The 20,310-nt window shown below is 33.7% G+C and overlaps 1 protein-coding gene and 1 long non-coding RNA gene across 16 annotated transcripts; both read left to right on the top strand.

Moving 5' to 3' along the window:
- Positions 1-1,926: 1,926 nt before the first annotated feature.
- Positions 1,927-7,104, top strand: LOC108225812 (uncharacterized). 12 transcript variants are annotated; one of them, XR_010284135.1, is made up of 7 exons: positions 1,928-2,348; positions 2,753-2,840; positions 3,230-3,406; positions 3,618-3,738; positions 3,846-3,967; positions 4,846-4,955; positions 6,528-6,552. It is a non-coding gene; the product is annotated as an uncharacterized LOC108225812 (long non-coding RNA). The 12 variants fall into 12 exon arrangements; XR_010284132.1 differs by having other exon boundaries at positions 1,927-2,348; positions 3,846-4,955; positions 6,520-6,563; XR_010284129.1 differs by having other exon boundaries at positions 1,927-2,348; positions 3,846-4,955.
- A 2,174-nt stretch (positions 7,105-9,278) lies between these two features.
- Positions 9,279-19,105, top strand: LOC108225721 (E3 ubiquitin-protein ligase MBR2). Of its 4 annotated transcripts, XM_064079309.1 has the most exons (9): positions 9,425-9,505; positions 11,166-11,363; positions 12,529-12,602; positions 14,219-14,299; positions 14,394-16,086; positions 17,274-17,324; positions 18,139-18,234; positions 18,311-18,454; positions 18,676-19,105. In XM_064079309.1, exons 5-9 carry the CDS (start codon positions 14,518-14,520, stop codon positions 18,805-18,807), a joined length of 1,992 nt encoding a protein of 663 aa, XP_063935379.1. In that variant the 5' UTR covers positions 9,425-9,505; positions 11,166-11,363; positions 12,529-12,602; positions 14,219-14,299; positions 14,394-14,517; the 3' UTR covers positions 18,808-19,105. The 4 variants fall into 4 exon arrangements, with proteins under 4 accessions (XP_017256144.1, XP_063935377.1, XP_017256145.1 ...); XM_017400655.2 differs by lacking the exons at positions 11,166-11,363; positions 12,529-12,602 and adding an exon at positions 9,279-9,316; XM_017400656.2 differs by lacking the exon at positions 11,166-11,363 and having other exon boundaries at positions 9,424-9,505.
- The last annotated feature ends 1,205 nt before the right edge of the window (positions 19,106-20,310 follow it).

The raw sequence follows: 20,310 nt of genomic DNA, 5'->3' as shown, positions 1-20,310 counted from the left end.
TTATTTGTTTTCCAACCTGATTGTATTTGCAGTTGGGGGTTGGTCTCGACTGTATTGTTTTGATTAATGAATGTGCTTTTATTTTGTGGCAAAAAAAATCAGACATTTGTAAGAATTTACAAAAATATTTATATTTTTTATTAATTCTGTTTAGGGGTCGTCGAGGTCTTCAAGTATGAAATACGGAGTTTGTTCGTTCCAAATTCATATCACGTGTTTGGTTAAGAAAAAGTTGTTTTCAAATCTATTTCTTAAACTTACAAAATATGAGTTTTTCATATTCAAGTAGGGAGGTGGGTTTCATGCATGTATACGAGGAATTAAAGTTTTTTCTTTTTATTTCATATACATATCCATATATATATATATATATATATACACACACACACACACAATTACATACATACATACATACATACATATATATGTATGTATATATGCTAGAAAACTAATTCAATAACTGAAAATCATATAAAAGTTTCAATTAAATAATACTTTAAATTAATTACAATTAATTATCTAATAATATTAAAAATCAAAGATATTCAGGACATCATTCAACCAAACACATGATATAAAAAATGACCTTTAACTTCATATCATATTAATCCGACTACTATTCCTACCCAATACCGACTCGAAACAAATGACCCCATAAAAAACTACTGTAACAACTAAACGATTCCTCACATGTCCTTTCGCGTAATTGGAAATAATGACCTTTTCAGTTTTATGTTATCTACATCAAGAAGCCCATGAAGTGACAAATGGAATCGGTCGAATGAGTGTGTCGGGCCAGGCCGGTTTGATCGCGGTCCGAACTGATTTTGCCAGGCATGTAATTGGCATGACTGCATAGGTGTGCCGGGCCGGGATGAGAGAAAGAAGAACCGTTTGGTGGGTTTGACGGGTATGTGGATTGACGTTTTGACGAGTTGGTTGCGGCGGTTCAGTTTGTTTGAGTGCAGTTGTGCGTTATATTTGTGCATGTGTGCGAGTGTGAGTCACTGACTCACTGTTGCCTGTTTTGTATTTTTTTCCCAATTTTAAGTTTTATTTTTATTAACAAGTGTAACTTGCAAGTGTAACCTTTAATAAGTTTTAAATTACAATAATTCTTATAAAATCGATAATAAATTTTTATATAACAATTGGCAATCGGACATGGTGTGCGAGTGTGCGGGCACTCAGTACTTTGGCAGGTGAACGTTAGTTCACGGGCTGTTGATTCGTAGGTCGGCAAGTTGGCGTGCCGGTTCGTATCAAGTCCCAATGATGCCGGTTTGTGAATTACAGTTCTTCGAACGATAACTGGCTTGTCAACTTTCACGGTTCATGCCGGGTCAGAACCGACATCTTGATGAAATAGAATATTTTTAATTCAACAATTTCTTTAGAAAATTGTTTGAAAATTTTAAACAAGCCAACTTCCCCATATTGAGAAAATTACATTTTTAGATTAAACATATTCTCAACAATAATAGAATTTAGAACATACTATCACTTTAGAAAAATTATCTCATTACATATATTTTATTGAATATTTTTTTTGTAAAGAACTAGATTCGAGAAATTTTTCCTCTAAATTAAACCTTTAAGCCTAATAAAATAATTTTTGTATTTCGTCAAACTATTCACTATTATTAAATCAATGCGAAGAATGTCAATTAAAATCCGGTTCTATTAAATTTATAAAATGTTATAATATTAAAGTTTAGAATTGTATAAACTATAATTTAACGATTTTAATTTTTTTATTTTTTAGTAACTTTATACATCTGACGAACGACATATTATAGTTGATAACATAATCTTCTACTTCTATATATTAAAGGAGAACCAGGGGCAAAAAGAGCAAAAATAATACCTGTGAAATTCCGTATATACCCTCAGTTCTTACATAATTTCGATCATACCCTCAACTATTATACTCGATTACACTCGTGTATTCTAGACCCGAGTAGCCTGATCGTTTTCCGCTCAATACTCCTCATTTTCTTCGTGATCTATAACAGTTTCTCAGTTTGTATATTGTCCGTGCTTTAATGTTTGTGTGTATATCAATTGGGTTTACGAGGCACACCATTCTTCCAATGGATGGTTTCCTTAAAAAACTTGGCAAGACGAAGTTGTACCTGATCAAAGACATTCGATATTTAAAGCCAGGGATAATCTTGTGTTTCTGAAACGCTGCTTCTTGAATTTTCCTTTACAATCATATCATCCATTGTTTTCTGTGTAAGAGATTAAAATGATTAACCAGCTATATTTTCAGTGCCACAGTGGGGGGTATACTAAACAGAGCCATTGAAGCAGAGGGCTGAAAGCATGGAGATTTTATAAGGCTGGTAAGGTTTTGTAGCTTATGTATTATTTTTCTCTTCTTCTGTACTACTCAGTGTTTATGTTTTCATCATTTCCTGCTTAAAATTCCAAATGTGCAGGATCAAGTTTCAAATTGTTGTCCTGGCTTATTAGGCACAAATCCACTTAATTGATTATTTTGTTGATAAGGAGCTGGAGGAAATGATCACAATAAAATATTATGCCGCACTCCATTTCCCCGTTCAAGAATGAAACCAATTAAGATGTTGACAAACATCTTTCCTCAATTTAAGCCTAATTTTTATCTGTTAACAAGAACAAGTGAATTCAATTTTTATGTAGATTATTTACGTAAGTGGTTATGCTATACTTCTGATTTTTGTAACTTGCTATCCTCTAACTCGAGCTTCATTTCATTACCTTGCAGCAACACTAGGAGAAACATTAGTAAGACATCGGATGAAGCCCAGAATATATATTGGATGCATGAAGTCTGATCCAGTCCTTGCCCAAAAGTAAGTATATTTGTAAGCTAAACATCTTTAGATTTATCTTATTTTCTTATACAAGTATATGGGTAAAAGGTTTTGTTCTAATATTAAAATCAAATTATTAATCCTAATATAGTAGATGCCAGTAGTCTTAGCTATAAAAAGCAAAGTTAAATACATCTACTGATTAAATGTTAAGTTTTAAAGGTCTCGCAAGGACTGCTGCAGTAGAATCTGACCGGATTGTCGGTGAGTTTCTGCAGCAGTTGTAGGAAAAATATGTAAAGGGTGAAATTGAAGATATATTAGGGAAAGTTGCATGGACTAGGAGTCCAAATGCGATACAGTGAGTTCTTGTTTACTTAAGATTGCAATTAAATCCCAAATGACTTGTTTGACCACTTCACTGGTAGGACATTGGACAAAACTATATCAAATTATGGAGTGGAGCTCGCTGCAGCTAGAGCAGCGCAGGATTCTATTTTAAGTGGTTCTCTGGAACCAACAGTTTATATGTATACAGTATTATACCAAATTGCCAAATATAGCAGCAGTTTAGGTGGACACCTGTTTATAGCATGTGCTGGATGGTAAGTTTGTCGCCTTCTTTTCCTATACTAACTCTATACATGAGTCATTTTATAAAAATAGAAATGCATGTTTTATCAACAGCGTTTGTATTTGGACCTCCATTTTACTTTTCTTCTAGCAATGTTCAATGCTGGCAGTATCATCAGTAGATTCACCAGGACTGCTGATGAACTCTTTGGCATGTTGATTTTTTTTCTATTCATTCAACAGGCCATCAAAGTAGTGTTTAGAGCCAGAAACAAGATATAGTCATTGTTGGACATGGAATTGCAGGCCTGGCTACTACTACACAGGCTACAAAATTCAAGATTCTGTATATTCCCTTCTGCCAGTATGTTATTGTATGCATGCAAACCGTAAAGTTACCCTAAAAATTTAGTTGTTGGAACTAGATAAGAAATTCAAATTCAGATTTTATTACTCTTACATTTCTTGTAGAGCTAGCTGGGTGAAGAAACTGGTGTGTGGAATGTTGTTTTTGACTAAATTTCATAATCAACTCGGATGCAAGTGCGGCCCCAGTTCTTATACATGTTATGTATAAGACCTCTACTTACAATGTAAAGATGCTGTCCATTTAAACCGGACATTTGGTACTTCTACGATGACAGTCTCACTCGATAGTTCAGCACATAGTAGGCTTCAGCAATAAAGTCCAAGATAATAGGAATGCAAATCTAGCTTAAGATGACATTCACACAATTATACACTTAACAGAGTAATCAAGTTTGCTGAAATTGATTATGCGCGTCTAAAAAAAAGATACTAGCCTCCACATTGCTGATGATCTGGTAATGGGTATATAACTACACAAACAATAATATCCTATTATAATTATTTACTTGCTTAAAAATTGAATATGGAGATGTGGAATTGGGGTTTGATTTAATTAGGGGAAGAGCGAAACTTAGCCTAAAAGATAATTGGAGGAGAGCGACAAGTAGTCTTAGTGTTAAAGAGATGATAATCTTCTGCGCAGAGAGAGTTTCTCTCAAGAATATGGATGTTCAGTTGGAGAAGCACTTGAATAGGAATCCGTCAATTAACTTGAAACCATATTTGCCTCGGCCTAAAGAAGATTGGGAGCTTGATCTATGTAAGCTGGAGATAAAATACTGTAAAGCTCTAGGCACTTTTGGTCCTGTATATAGGGGCACATATGAGGAAACTGATGCTACCTTTCAAGAATTTATTTGTGATTTTTTTTGGTTATCTAACTTGTGTTTTTTTTAACCATTCTCGCATTCTCTTTGTAGTTTGTAATATGTTTTAGCTACTCTCATACAACTGGATGCATTAGTTCTCTTTTTAAGAAAATTGTCTTTCAAAGTAGTTGAGATAAATTGAAGTTTGCTATTGTTTTGTATGATTACTATTTATACCTTTTTATTTAATTATCTGAAAGATCTCACCAAACTTCGTCATTCTTATACCACAGTGAAGCTGCTGGATTGGGGAGAGGACGGGAACTCGGGAAGGCCATTAGTGCAGAAACTGCAGCTGTGATGTAATCATATTTAGAGAAGGATCAATTACATTTAACATATGGTAAATCTAATTTTCAACTCCTCGGTTATAGATAAATATAAGAAGTGATAATATATATAAACTACGATATCAGACTTCAGCCTTCAGGACATTAATTCATTATGTATTACTACCATTCCCAAATTAATTTTTCTTCTGAAATAAAAACTGAATTAAATAACAAACTGTAGAGCAAGGAGTGGTAGGGATAGCAAGTACGACTAGGAGTCAAATTAGTACCAAAAATCAGTATAGGCTGGAGGTCATTGATATCACATACCCAATAAGCCATTAATATTTAAGATTAACCAAGACACTTGTTTGGGACAAAATATATCATCTAAGACTAATAGTGTAACCATGAAGGATCAAAATGATTATCAAATTGAAGGTAGATTGAAACAACCAATATTTTCCATTAATACCCTACAAAAAATCTATGCCTGACAAAAACTCTACCAGGAACTGCATTACATGAAATCTTAAATTTTAAAGTTACACAACCATGTAATATTATGCATATAAGCAGACAATATCTGCAACCATTCGACAACTCAAACTAGACCTTTTGTGGTAAATAGAAAGGGGTTCTCCGTTTTCTTAACTTCTCACCCGTTCATATTAAAATTAATACATGATACACACTACACAGAGTATAAACTACTGATAACAAGAAAGGAAACAACTTGGTGATGAGACTAAATACCGCCTTGGTTACTGTAAGATACTTAATTTTTAAAGTGAAGTCAATGACTTGGATGGATTTGATTCGTCCGATTACTTATACTGCAAAGATGTGCTCCCACTAACAAATGTTTATTTATTTATTGTTTTTGTCAAGTAATAATATAGGGTTCCATGTTTCTGACAATAAATTTCTGCAACAATCTATCCGCGGTTTTTTACCACCGACACACTACCTATTTTTTATGTGAATGCAAGGTGTCATGTCACTTATCTGCTCTTTAGATACCCATTCCGGGGTTTCTATGTGGGTGTTTGGATGCATGGCTTATGGGCTTAAAAGTCCGAAAGTCCACCTCCACTTATTATCTGTGCGTTTGGCAAACGCGAGGAAGTGCTTAATTAAACGAAAAGAAGCCCACAAAATAAGTTAGGTTTCCTAGCTTTTTTTTAGTCTCAACTTCTGCTTATTTCTATTTCTAACAGAAAATGACTTCAAAATTGCCAAACTAATACCAACTTATAAGTTAAGTTATCCAAACACTTAAAAAACCTAAAGTCGCAGTATGCAAACACTTCTGGTAGCTTATAAGTTCAAACCAACTTCTCACTTCTAATCCACTTTTTTACTTTAAGCAATAAGTCATTTCTTTTAAGCTCAGCCAAACGGCCCCTATCTTTCCACTATAAATAAGCTTAGTGTTAATTATCCATTAAAAGTTTTCGATGAATAATCTATTTATCGGCATGACTCAGGGAATCTATCTATTCTATTTGTAGCAGGAGAGCTAGGGTCTAAAATAATGAGATATTTTGTTTTAAAAAATTGTGAGACATCATGTAAAAGAGCATTTTTTAGCGCTTATTAGTTTGTCCCCTTTATACTTTGTCCAATGTACAGCCATTTAGTTTCACATTCAGCGACGGTCTCGGTTAGGGGAGAGCATGGGCCGGTTCGGCTCGGTTTCGGGATAAAACCGGAACCGCAACCATATATCCCCGGTTTTTAAAATTGAAAACCGCAACCGCCGGTTCGGATTCGGATTCGGTTTCGGTTTTAAAAACCCGGTTCGGTTTTAATCGGCTCGGTTTCGGTTACAAAACCGACAATTACAAAATTCAAAAATAAATTGAAGTGCGAAATTTAGAAACAATAATTAATAAAGAGTGGATTTCAAACTTTCAACAATAATAATCCTAAAAGGCTTAGATGACAAAGTTTCAGAGCATTACGAGCAGAGACAGTGATTTCACTGATTTGCATCTTAACTTTAATCATCAATAAAACAGAGAAATGGACTCACCAACAAAACGAAACCCATATAAAGAAAATTTGATTCAGAATAAAAAGCCAGCCAAGAAAATTATTAAAACAGACTGCAGACTTGTATAATTACTACCTCTCCTGGCAGGTTACTAATATGAAGTATCAAAATGCAGTAGACTTCAGAACTTACATGGACAGAGATTTACTGATTTTCATTAATCGTCGATTTGCATATGTATTTTTAAAAAAATTTACAAATGTTTATATAATTTATTAATATAGATTATAAAAATTATATTTAATTATATATTTTAATAATCGGTTCGGTTCGGTTTTTTCCGGTTCGGTTTTCCAATATAACCGGAACCGAACCAATTAAAACGGTTCGGTTTAATTTTTTCGGTTTCGGTTTCGGTTTCGGTTTTTGACGGTTCGGTTTTCACCGGTTTTTACCGGTTTCGGTTTCGGTTCGGTTTCAAATCGGTTTTTTGCTCACCCCTAGTCTCGGTGATGATAACACGAGGGCGACCACCTCCTTGTTGGGGGATCCATGCACCACAGAGAGGCTAAAGTCACTGCGAAGGATAAGGCGTAGCTCAGGAACGACCAAGCAAAACAGGAGAAGCAAAACAGGAGGGAGGTGGAAAGGATGACAAACGGAACTGGAAAGTAAACAGGCACGTAATCAAGAGGCAAATAAAGGGGGACACATAGGCAGGAACAGGGGTAGATTGGTAAATCATAGAAGATTAAAATGTGACACGTTGTGTAATAAATTTTAGAAATTATATTTTGAACTCATGTACAAATTGCAGAGTTATATAAAGCACAGATTGGTGGTCAGTAAGTGGATTAAATATATATATATGTGAATATTCAGTTATAATATTAGTATATTTAAATATAAAATCATGTTGTGATAAGAATTTAAATTTATAATATTTTTGATAAGACTCCTCATGCCCCTGAATTGTATACATGAGGGGACGTTAACTTTACACGACACAAACTTTAATACTCTCTTAAAATATAGTTTTATAACTTAATTTTAAATTATTTTTTTTATCCAAATTTGACATTTAAATTTTTATTCAGAAAAAGAAAATTTTAAAAATAAATTATAAGACTATATTTTATAGAAACATTAAAGTGCGTACCGAGCAATGAAGAAACGTATAGAAATGAGTAAGGAGGGGTATATATTTTTAAAATTTTTTAAATATACTTACAATTACATTATAAAAATAATATTTTAAAATTAAAAAATTAGCAACTAAATATCAATTTGACTAGCTTATTCCACTTAACGACCGCTTAAGCCGCTTAATTTTAAACAATACTTACTCACCCGCTAAGTACAAAAGCGAAGCTTTACGCGTAGCTTCTATCTACAACTTACTTGGTCGCTTATGACGCTTTATAGAGAGTGACAAATTGACATTTAATTTCAAACTTAAAACTTAATCAAAAATTTGTGTAATCATTTCTTTTTATTTAGTAATACTTGTCAAATTTAGGATTCGTATTTCTATTTCAAATAGTCATTCTATAAATCTATAATAAAACACTCTCTATTATTTCACTTTAAACTTTTACACTGTGCAGAGAATATATGTGGTTTTAATTAAATATTAGATATACACATATGTTCAATTTGATTATGTTGATCGTTATGTTTGAATCGATCGTCACTGACTTTTTTTAGTTGATTAACTAGCTTTGTTTTATATCGGTTTAAGTTTTATGAAAACCATTTTGTATTTGACATTTTGTAGATATGTATTTTTTAAATAGAAGATTATAAAATATTTTGTTATATCGAATATTTCTGCTCGTAGAACATGCATGATATTTGAGTGTTCAATATAATAGTGGTTTCAATCTAACTTTTATTATAAAAAAAATTGATTTATGAAAATTGAGTGAAATATTATAATTTATAATGCATATAAAAGATACAGTTGAAATAATGAAATATTATTCTTTATTATTTTAATAATTAAAAAATTATATAAATTATTTTATAAAAATTTAATTTTGATATAATATACAGTCCCGTGCCTTGCATGGGTTTTTACGCTAGTTGTTATTATTAAAATGTATCAAAATGAATTTTATAAATTTCATGACACCGTAAACTAGAGTAAAATATAAACGGAATATGATCTTAATAATTGTTAAAATTAACAAATATTAATATTCAATCCATAATTCTATTCAAAATTAATAAATCATCTATAAAATTCGATTATAGAAAAACATTACTTATAATTAAATTAAAAAATTATAATCGACGGCTCAAATTCGTATTGTGCACAACCTAACTCATTCAATCAAATACATTTAATTATATAGATAGAAAACGGTGAGAATAATATCCCCCAAGATGGCAATGAATGTGAGAAACTCACTCGGACTCTGCCTCTATTGTGTATGTTTACGTGACTGTTGATGTGTTTATTTTGTAAGGACTGTTGATGTGTTTATTGATTTATTGATTGAATGATTGGGGTATAAATGTTTGCTGTATACACTACAGATTGCCCAGGTCCTGCTTCGGAGTCTGCTGGGAAATCTGGTGCTTGTGCTTCCGCCCAAAGGCCCTGACCGCCTGACCCTGGTAAATCTCTCTCGCTCTCTCTCTCTCTCTCTCTCTCTCTCTCTCTCTCTCTCTCCCTCCCTCTCTCTCTCTCTCTCTCTCTCTCTCCCTCTCTCCCCCTCCCCCACCCTATATTCAAAACTTGTATGATTGATTATAAGGAATAAATTTTGTTTGCCAATACTTAGGTGTTGCAAGATAATGATTTAAGGCAGAGATACATAATTGGATGACTATTTTTCTGCTGATATAAAATGTTTGTGCTGTTGTTGGCTTGATCATAATTTGTTGGGGTCTAGGGATATATTGAATGTAAATTTAAGAAGTCTATCAATTTGTTTTTGTGAACTGATGTTTTAGAATGAAAGTCAGATTTCCTATTAGGGATATTACATTGTCAAATAAAAGAGAGTATAATTGTATATGTTACTAGAGTCGGAAATTACTACTATTTTCATTAACAGAGTTGCATATTTTGATTAGCACACACCGTGATTTGGCCATCCACACGATCTTCATATATATTTTTTCCGTAGTAACAAATTCCATCTACATGACTTAAAGCATTGACCTCCGTATAGGATAATAAGAGCTATAGGGTGAAATATTTTCTACTCTTTACCCGACTCCTCTTTATTTACTTGTAGCCTACGTTATTATAATAACATGAAGCCAAAACGATGGTAGATATATACTTGAAATAAGATAATTCTATTCGTTTAGTTGTTTATGACTTGCTAAGTTATTTGATTTTATATCTGTTAATAAAACTAAGACTACTCAGTACTCAAAAACTACATAATATTATTGTAATTGTATTTTCTGTTCATACAAAATAATTAATTTTTTTTATATTAAAGAAATGACTTTAAATTCAAAAGTTTATTATAGAACTTATATAATTAAATTTATTGAAAGCGATTGGTTTTCCAAACTGGACAATTAAATTTTGACTAAACTGATATATAACTTCAGTGTTTGCAAAACTAACCCCTAAAGTGTGTTCCTCCAAAATCAAATGCTTTATCCGAAAAATATTGATATTGTTGATTTTCCAAAATTACACACTTATATTGAGTTCAAAGAGAAATAAACAACATTTTTCAGGTGTTTGAGAATCAAGTATGGCGAAAATAAAATTCTGAAGGAAATCATAGTAGAATAATTGGATTATCATATGAAGCCTTCTGAGCTAGGAAGCATGGGGGCAGATGCGCGGGGCAAGGATTCAGGATTTCGGCAAATTAAAAAATATTGGGATTCAGGTGCCGGGGGATTCAACAATATTAAAACGATAAAAATATACATTATATATGTGCTTTGTGTGTGTGTGTGTGTGTGTATTAAAATTCAAGAATCAAGAATTCCATAATAATTACACATAATAGTTAAATAAATTAAGTCATCATATTTAATGATTAAAGACAACCAAAATACATTATTTTAGACTCAATAAATTAAATTAAGGTGGTTATTTCTAAAAGATACCGCAGTAAGAGTTGATACCCAAAAAATTTGTTTGTGAAACTAAAAGTCAAAAATAAATTAGTCACATATATACATGCATAGTTGGAAAATAGTACATACATTAATAATACATAAATATAAACACGAATATACATATATATTAGCCATTGATTATTGAATCCATTATAACATATATCATTATTTGCAAAGAAAGAACGGAGATGGCAGAAGAAGAAAAAAGCTGCCCGATGGTGGTGACGGAGACCACAAAATACCAAAAGTGCCCCTCCCACACCCCCTATTATCCTTCACCCCCTCGAATTCCGGTCAATAAATATGGCGACACACCAGGTGCCGCACTCCGTTCGTATGCTGTCACACTTCCGCGCACTGCTGCACTCCGCCGCATCGGGTGCGCACCCTTGCTTTCTAGCTTCTGAGTATCGAACAAGTTTTTTGAACCAGTTAATGGTTCTTATTTGTTGTCATAGGGAATTGTGTTTTTGTATATGATCTATATGGTCATATGGATACACACACACACACACACAAATGATCAAATAGAAACCACTTAAATAGAAATATAAAAAAACCCTTTTATCCACCCCGGGCTCACTAGAACATGAGTGTCAAGTTGTATATTACAACCATGCATCAGCTCATAAGCAACTATTATTTTTTGCCATATATGTTGCTGCATTTATTTTTTCTCCAGTTTATGGACATAATTGTTATGACTATACACTCAAAAAGATACGTCCAAGAAAATAAGATTAATGATTTAGAGAGATCTTACAATGCAGTATGTTAATAGCTTGACATTTAAATTTATTTCATGATATTCTTATATTATGAACACGAAACAATATTTAAATGGAAGATTAATTTAAACATATAAATTCAGTAAACATGTCCTTATATACTTATATGTATAACTTAAAAATCTAGTATGCTATCTCATCTCACAACAATTTTTATCTATGTTACATCATGTATCACATTATAGTGCATCAAAAAAAATGTGGAATACAGAGAGAGAAAGGAAAGGAAAAGTAATAGATGCATATATTTTACATTTTTTTTGGGTGTATAGACATAATTTATATGATTATACACTTAACAAGATAAATGTCTCGAAAATAAGATTAACAATTCTTAGAGATCTTCCGTTGCATTATTTTAATTGTTTGACTTTTTCATCTATTTTAGGATATTCTTATTATATGAACCCAAAACAATATTTAAATGGAATATCACTTCAAACGTATAAACACAATAAATATGTATACATATAGCGTATAACTTATAAATTTAGTATGCTATCACTTTCCTCTCACAACAATATTCACATACGTTACTTCATGTAACGCATTGTCTTGTATCTAAGAAAACGTTGAATACAGAGTGAGAAAGGAAAAGTAACAAATGCATAGCTCAGATCCTTTATTCTTATAAACTTTTCTTACTCCTCACCCGATTCGGCTTTATCTACTTATAGCCTACCTAAATACAATGTCAAAAAGCAAAAATGATGGGTCGGTTTGATTTATTCATCCATCCTTATCTTCTCTCATCAGGTACTTGCATTTCTTCATTATTTTCAACAAACCATTTGTTTACTAATCCAGATCTCATCTCTTCAATTGATTCTGTAAGATGTCTGCCCTTTTACTTTGTACATAGTGTTTTTGTTTGTATAATCTGAAGTGTGTTTGCATATTTATCGTGTTTATTGATCATGTAATTAAGATGATGGATATAGAGATGTTTGTAAAATATACTCTGCTTTTTGTTGGAATAATCACAGAACTACAAACTTTTTATTTGTTCATAATCAGGGATATAGTTGCCAGAAGTTTAAGAACTGGATTAAGTTGTTTTTGGTGAATTGATGTTGTAAAAAGAGGAATGGTAGTTTGCGTTTTTAGGGCCATTGATTGATGGAAATATATGTAGGTAATGAAATTCTTTGTTATCTTCTAATTTTAGCTGAAGATGAAAATTACCTTCAATATAAATTTCCTGATAGTTTTATAGAAGGTTTATCTCTCTATTAAATGGTCAAATCTCTGGATGGATGAATTATTGTCAAATAAGGGAGAGTATATGTACTTGCAGTCAATATACACTGTTACTAATACTCTTCATCTCACAACAAATTCCATTCACATTACCTCAATCACATATTCTTGATTAAAGAAAATGGTGGACTATAGAGAAAGCATGTAAAAAACAGATGTATAGCTTAGATTTTTTTTTTCAATTGTGGAACATTTCTTACCCTTTACCTGACTCTTCTCCTACTTTCACCCTATTTAATATGGGCTTTTTAAGCGCTGGACATATAAAAAAAATTGTTATAATATGGGCTGCAGGATATTCATCCAACGGCCCATAAATCGTGTTCCAGTTAACAGCGTCCCTGGCGTCGACTTCCAGGGACCTGCCCCCCCCCCCCCCCCCCTCTCTCTGTGTGTGTGTGTGTGTGTGTGTGTGTGTGTGTATTACTTTAGCTGTATGCGTTAATGAGATGTTCTCGTTTAGTTGTTTTGTTAAGCTGTATGGTATGTGTGTGTGTATATAAATAATTGCAACATGTATCGGTCTTCTCAAGCTTTTGAACAGTTGGAGTTACTATATAAAAAGATATTTGTAAACATCTACTATTATGTAGAACAATATATTGGAGCCATCATCATGGGTTACCGTGACTTTTGTATTTAAGCAAGGAAATCTTTTATTGCCCAACGGATGCACGAATGAAATAGATAAGACTATATTAAAATTGGGAGGGGGTGGGTGAATATACTTAAAGGGTTTTATCCAGGATGTCCATCCTTTGACTTGAGAAAGTAAGTCATGTTTTATTTTGTAGAAAAGTTTCTTTTATAAGGGTATTCATGTAATGTTAAGTGGAGGAATTAAATAGTAGAATACTTGGAAATGTGTGACACTCGGGTTCGACATGTAAAGACGTCCAATTGTTTGGTTGGTGAAAATTGCGTGGTAAGTTGCTATAGTTTTTCTTTTAGGGAGAACAGGTATAAGGCTGAAAACTCAAATCAGAGTGGTAGAAGGATGGTGGCTGCAATGATATTGTTTCAGTATTCTTTCATTTATGGTCTCTATTCTACTTTGTTATTTACAAAATATTAATCATAGTTTAGCCATTGTTTCCTGTATAAGTACTTGAACTTGAGATCTGATACATTTGCTCGCTTCTGGATTGCACAAGCTTAATCGTTTATTCTTTTATTGGTCTTCCAGATTTTGCTTGAGTACTCAAAATTGGAAGCTAAGCGAGGGTGAAGACTGGCAACAAGGTTTACGACGTACTACTGAACTTAGGTAACAGACAATTAAACCTGCGCAAGATAGTAATAGTTATATAAATTTGAAAACTTCTTGACTATGTAGTCACTACATTCTTTCATTGTTTCAGAAGGTACATTACAGATAGCTCATAAAAGAGGATCATCATATTGTGCTGCAACCGTAATTGTGTTGGCCCGGATATAACGTATCTTGGATTTCTTTCCTGATAAAATTAATCCAATAATACTGGTATGGATCATCCTTCTAGGAATAATCTACCAGCTACAGCAGAGCGTCGGTTGCCACAAAATGCTATGAGTTGTAGTAGTTGTGACTTTGGTGAATCTAGCTCTAATGCCAGCTTACGTGATCAGATTTCTGGAGATGTTCTAAAGATGGATCCAGATAGGCCTCTCTCATACAGGGCTTCTCTGGCTGGGACAAGGCCAGAAGATTTTCAACAGGCACCATCTAATAGCCCTGTTCATGAAGGAGTTGGTGCTGATCTAATTGGCGGTCAGGTAAACTGGGGACCTTTGAGTATACAGAATTCAGGTTCTGATGCTTCTCCTGTAAATGGAAATTCAAATGCTAGATTTTCTGAAATTAACGAAAGCCAGCTGCAATGTGTTGGAGCAGATGCATGTCCAAGTCTCTACAAATCAAGCACAGTAGATACAAGAATCACATCTGCCAGTATCTCATCTGATGATGTCGGGAACTCATCTGAAAGATCCAGTTATCATGTTGGTAATGATGGAACAGGCTCTTCCCCAAGAAGTTGGGGTCCATCGTGCAAAAGAAAAGCTCCGGAAGTTACTTCTCAACCTTGTTCTAATGAAAATTCAGGCTTATTTCCGCGAGCTAAGAACACAGTTCTTGGAACTGCCCATCATAATGCTTCTAGCAGCTTGAATATATCTGTGCAGGCAGTTAGATCTCAGACAAGGAATTCCCTAATTGTTGGTTCTTCTGAACAAGTTAATACAGTACATGAGGTTGGTATGGGAGGTACACCTGATGCTATTCCTCCAAGTGTTGCAGGAAGTGTGGAAAACTTTAACAATGACTTTGGATCAAGATTTGATGTAGAGCATCAAGAACTAATTGAGTCCGATTCACCCTCAGGTGGGAATTCTATTAGGTGCCCCAATGTTCAATCTTCCCACCCCTCATCTCAACACAAACCTAATGATTCTTCAGACTTTAGAAGAGCAACTTTACTACCTACTGACTCAAGCAGTTCCTCAAACCATTTAAGACCAGGTCCTAGTCTAAATAGAAATGCACCTTTTACTTGGAATGGTAACTTCAATTCAAGGACCAATAGTTCGCCAAACTCTCCTGGACATCCTCGAGATAGAGGTGCAGGATTAAGGAGAGAAGCAAACTTGAGAGGCAACACAAGAAACAATTTAGAGCAGCTGATGTTTGTTCCAGCAACTGAGACAAGGAATCTAGTTCAAGTTCCAACTCCTGCGAGTATGTCTAGTGGAAATTCAAGCAGCTCTGTCAGTGTTGCATCTAGTGGTCAAACCAGCTCTAGTTCACGTCTATCAGGTGGGACCCAGTATCCATTGAGCCTACCAGATTTTGCTCGGACTCCCTTTCCATCTACTGAATCCATTGAGGCTTCTAGATTTTCCCCACATCAGTTGGACGGTTCCTCTCCTGATGAAAGAGAGATGCCTTCTCTAGACAGTGTCCATCCTCAACCATCTTCAAGACATGCTTTATCAAGAGAGGTAGAGGGTGTTGATGTGAATGTTCGGAGTGCTTTAGCTGCAGAAATTCGTGAAAGGCATAGGCTAGTTTCAGAGGTTTGTTTCTAAATCCATTTTTGGTTAATTGTTTATGTTGTTTATGCATTTGATCACGTGTGCACCACAAATTGTATATTGCATCGGTGTCCATTTGTGATTGTTGGTAATTCTTCACCTATTGTTTGTAAAAGAGTTTGTTCAAAATATACTCATCTGTAGGATCACAATCGTCCTTTTGATTTTGGCATGTTTGGCTAATTAAACATACCCACCTACCCATTTTACCTTTCACAACCTCTTGTAAAGGCATGAGGGAGATACTGCTATCAAAAGATCCCCTTGGAAATTATAATAGTCTTCTTTAAGATCAAAACAATGAAATGACTTGTGCACAATTTGCTTTTACTGTTTTTGTTGGTTTTCTACATGTGCCTAGTTTCCATACTATTGAGGCGTCAAAAACCATCTTCTGCCACCATGTTATATCTGCATTTTCTACTTCTAATGAATTCAATGTGAATCCTTGTGTGGCACATGTGTCAGTATAACCGTCATTAATTGTACTTGCATAAGATTAAAAGAGATTTGTTTACCATTTTACATTTCTCTTTGCCTTTTAGAGCAGGACACAACTTGCTTTGTTTTTAACTGTAAAATAATATAATTGTAAATGAAATAAAAAAGGAAATAAGACATAATAGAAAAGTTTGGGCATGCTTGTCTTGCTTAAATAACTGATTGTCAAGTTATCTTTATAACCTATAAGTAATATGGAATGTTACTTGTAGCTTATTATCTTTTTGAATAGTTTAATTAATAAGAGTATGGCTTAAAGTTATTAAATATGAAAGAGTGCAAAAAATACTAGAATTTGCATTTAAAAAGCGTGATAAGGATATATTATGAAGTCAATACTCATACATGAAAGAAGTCTAAAAATAGGCACCTTCTTCTAACATTTATATTTGAACTTGTGAGACTGATCTAACTTCTCAGTGATAATTTGTTATTTGTCAAACAATCCAATTAGTTTAATATGTCCATTTGACCAAGGGAAGAGTATAAGGTAAAACAAACAGGCCCAGATTATTTATTTAAATAATTATATAGTGGATGCATCTGGATGATGGTGTAGCTACTGTGCTTTAACCTTTTTCCTTTATTACTATCTATTGTAGTCTGCAACTACTATTGTATCACATTTATTTTATATATCTAAATTGTGCATGACTCCTTTGATACAGATTCGTCATGTCTTGCATACAATGCGGAGGGGTGAAAACTTGCAAGCTGAGGTTTGGTTATCGACATTTGTAATATACTCCCTCCGTCCCCCTGAATAGTATACATTGGGGGACGGGGACGTGGCACGGACTTTAATGCTCCTGTAAAATGTAGTTGTGTAATTTATTTTTAAAATTTTCTTTTTCTGAATTAAAGTTTGGATGTTATATATTTATTCAGAAAAAGAAAATTTCAAAAATAAGTTGCGGAACTATATTTTATAAGAGCATTGAAATGCGTGTCGAGCAGTTGAAAAGAAACATATACAATTAAATGGGACAGAGGGAGTATATGTTTTTGGATTTATACTATTATATGTTGTCTTGACTCTTGAGCATTTCCCTAGAAAATTAAATAAAAATTTGTGACAAGGTAGACCAGTACGATGATCATAAATCTGATCGGTTTGATGATTATATAACCTTATACAGTATATGAGTTTGTTTTTCTAGTTTGTGAAACCAGGCAGAAAATATGTTCGTGTTGGTTTTAGTTGAGGAAGAGGTTTTTAGAAAGTAATGTTTCCAGCTAGATATAGTTCAGTGATATGAGTACGTCTAGAGATTAAACTCTTATTTTTGGATCCTAAAAAAAGCTAAATCTTTGTATAAAGTCAACATGGACAGGTTTAGAAATATTTTCGTGACTATACTGTGTAAAGTCATCTGTAAAGAAACCAGAATTTTACAAAAGAAAAATAGAAGCTCTAGGCATACGCTGAGATCTAAACTGCTTTCATGAGATGCTCGATTTGATGTGTCTCTTTAGTGTCATCACCGAAGGTTTTCTTCTGGGGGAGATCTGACATGCAAGACATTCTGACAGGATTATATGCTCTTCGATACATTTATAAATGGGGCTGGTATCTTGCATGACAGGCACAGAGATTTGAGGCTCGATGTTCATGACATGTCTTATGAGGTACAGACTAGCTAAAGTCGATATTCTTGTACTTCCAGTGAAAGGCAGTTCTTATAATAGTCCGATTAAATATTAGGATTTGTTGGAATTGGAAGATCAAATGGGCAATGTGAACACAGGACTGAAGGAGGAAACCATAATGAAATTACTGATACAACGACACCACTCATCTGTTACAATAGAAGACCCGTCGAAAATAGAGCCATGCTGCATATGTCAGGTGATAATTCTTGTTGAAATATGATTATACCTATGGCCCTCTGTGATAGCTTAATGTTCACATACTCATAACATGACTGAAAAATGTTGATTGACATTAATCTATGCATCACTGTGACACTGTCTATCTGTATACATGTTCAACAATTTGCAGTAGCTTCAGAGTTCATATTCCACTTTCTTTAATATGCGTTTTCTGAGTTCTGAGCTTTTTTTTTCCAGGAAGATTACATCGCTGGAGACTCTATCGGGACACTGAACTGCGGACATGATTTTCATACCAACTGCATTAAGCAGTGGTTAATGCAGAAGAACGTGTGCCCCATTTGTAAAACGATGGCATTGCGTACTTAATATCTTTCCTTTCCTTTTTTTTTTTTCTATAAATTTTCTAGACACAAATTTCAGACTTGTTGTGAATGATTATGTTTCCCCTGCTTGTTGCTTTGCCATAACAAAAACCTCCATCACAAACCTTTCTTCCTGATACTCATAAGCAACTTGAGTTGATGGGAAGGGCGAGGAATTGCAAGTTATAGCAAAGACGATATTCAGTATTCAGGAGTTTGCCTTGTGATTTTATACTGACTTTTGTTTGCAAGAATAATGTTTTATGACGTATAAAGTCTTTGGAGGATAATGTTTTGTGACTTGCAAAGTGTTTGGAGGGTGCATATCCTTGGTTTGTGTGTTACTAATTCCTTCTTCAAATATCTCTTGCTATAACCTTCTATGTTTACTATTTGCAACTATATATTAAACAAAACATGAGTTTTAGTGCAACCATATCACAACTATTAACGTGGGAACTAGGTGGTGTCAATCGGATTCTGCCAAGTGAAGAACCGAGATTTATCGCATTATCCATTGGTATTCCTTGAATGCATATGACCATTCAAGTAATCTGAATCTTGACGATCAAGTATTAATCTTGATTTCAATGATTGCAGGAATGGTCGATGATTGTAAACAAATCTTAGCATCTTTGAATTATGTTCTTTGATTTTGTTAAGTGGTCGCGTTAGCTAGAGCCTAGCGATTACACGCTGACTGCATCTTTTGGGATTCTTATGTTCCATCAGTAGTCTAGCTGATGTTTTATCAATTGTAAGAACTGAGTTGGTTTGGTTGAATGAAAGGATCAATTTAGAAAAAACATGCTCAAAATTATCATGTACTCGATGTATTAACAAGTTGGATCACTGTACTATATTGGTTACCTGCAACAAGAATCATAATATATCTGGATAGGATAAAACGAATAGTCTAATAAAAGAAACTCAAACAGATCCATCTATTGTCATACAATAATAATAAATGGGTTTTACAATATTTTGGCAAAGACAGTAAGAGTGTAATTGAAAGTCGGTCGAGCCCAAATTTTTCTAAACAAGTGTAAACTTACAGATCTACGAGTAAACTATTTTCAAGTACCGTTAAAAGTCCAAGGTAAAATGATTACAGTTTAAGTTACAGAGTAAAATGTATTTTGTATGCACGTTTTAATGATTTAAATTTCAAAATACTTAATGAAGTGTAGACAGTGGCGGAAACAGGAATGAAATTTAAGAAGGGGCTCAAATTTGGAAGCAAGTGAGATTGTAAAGGATCGATTGAAATTTGAATACCGAACTTCGATACTATATTCATCAAAGAGAGACAACTATCTCTCTAGGTTGCGGGTATTGATTGGTTAAAAGGCCTCAAAGAGAACGTTGTTCATAGTGCATTAACATAAATACAGCAGTAAGCAGCGGCGTCAAAAAAAGTTGACTTATAGAATAGCGATTTTTTTATACCACATAATGGCCGTAGACCTTAAAAAAAACGTAAACAACGAGTTCCAAGTGACATGGC

Source organism: Daucus carota, chromosome 6, assembly GCF_001625215.2.
Source record: "Daucus carota subsp. sativus chromosome 6, DH1 v3.0, whole genome shotgun sequence".
Lineage (NCBI taxonomy): Eukaryota > Viridiplantae > Streptophyta > Magnoliopsida > Apiales > Apiaceae > Daucus > Daucus carota.
The sequence above is the reverse complement of the archived record's forward strand: the minus strand, read 5'-3'. Positions and strand labels throughout refer to the sequence as shown.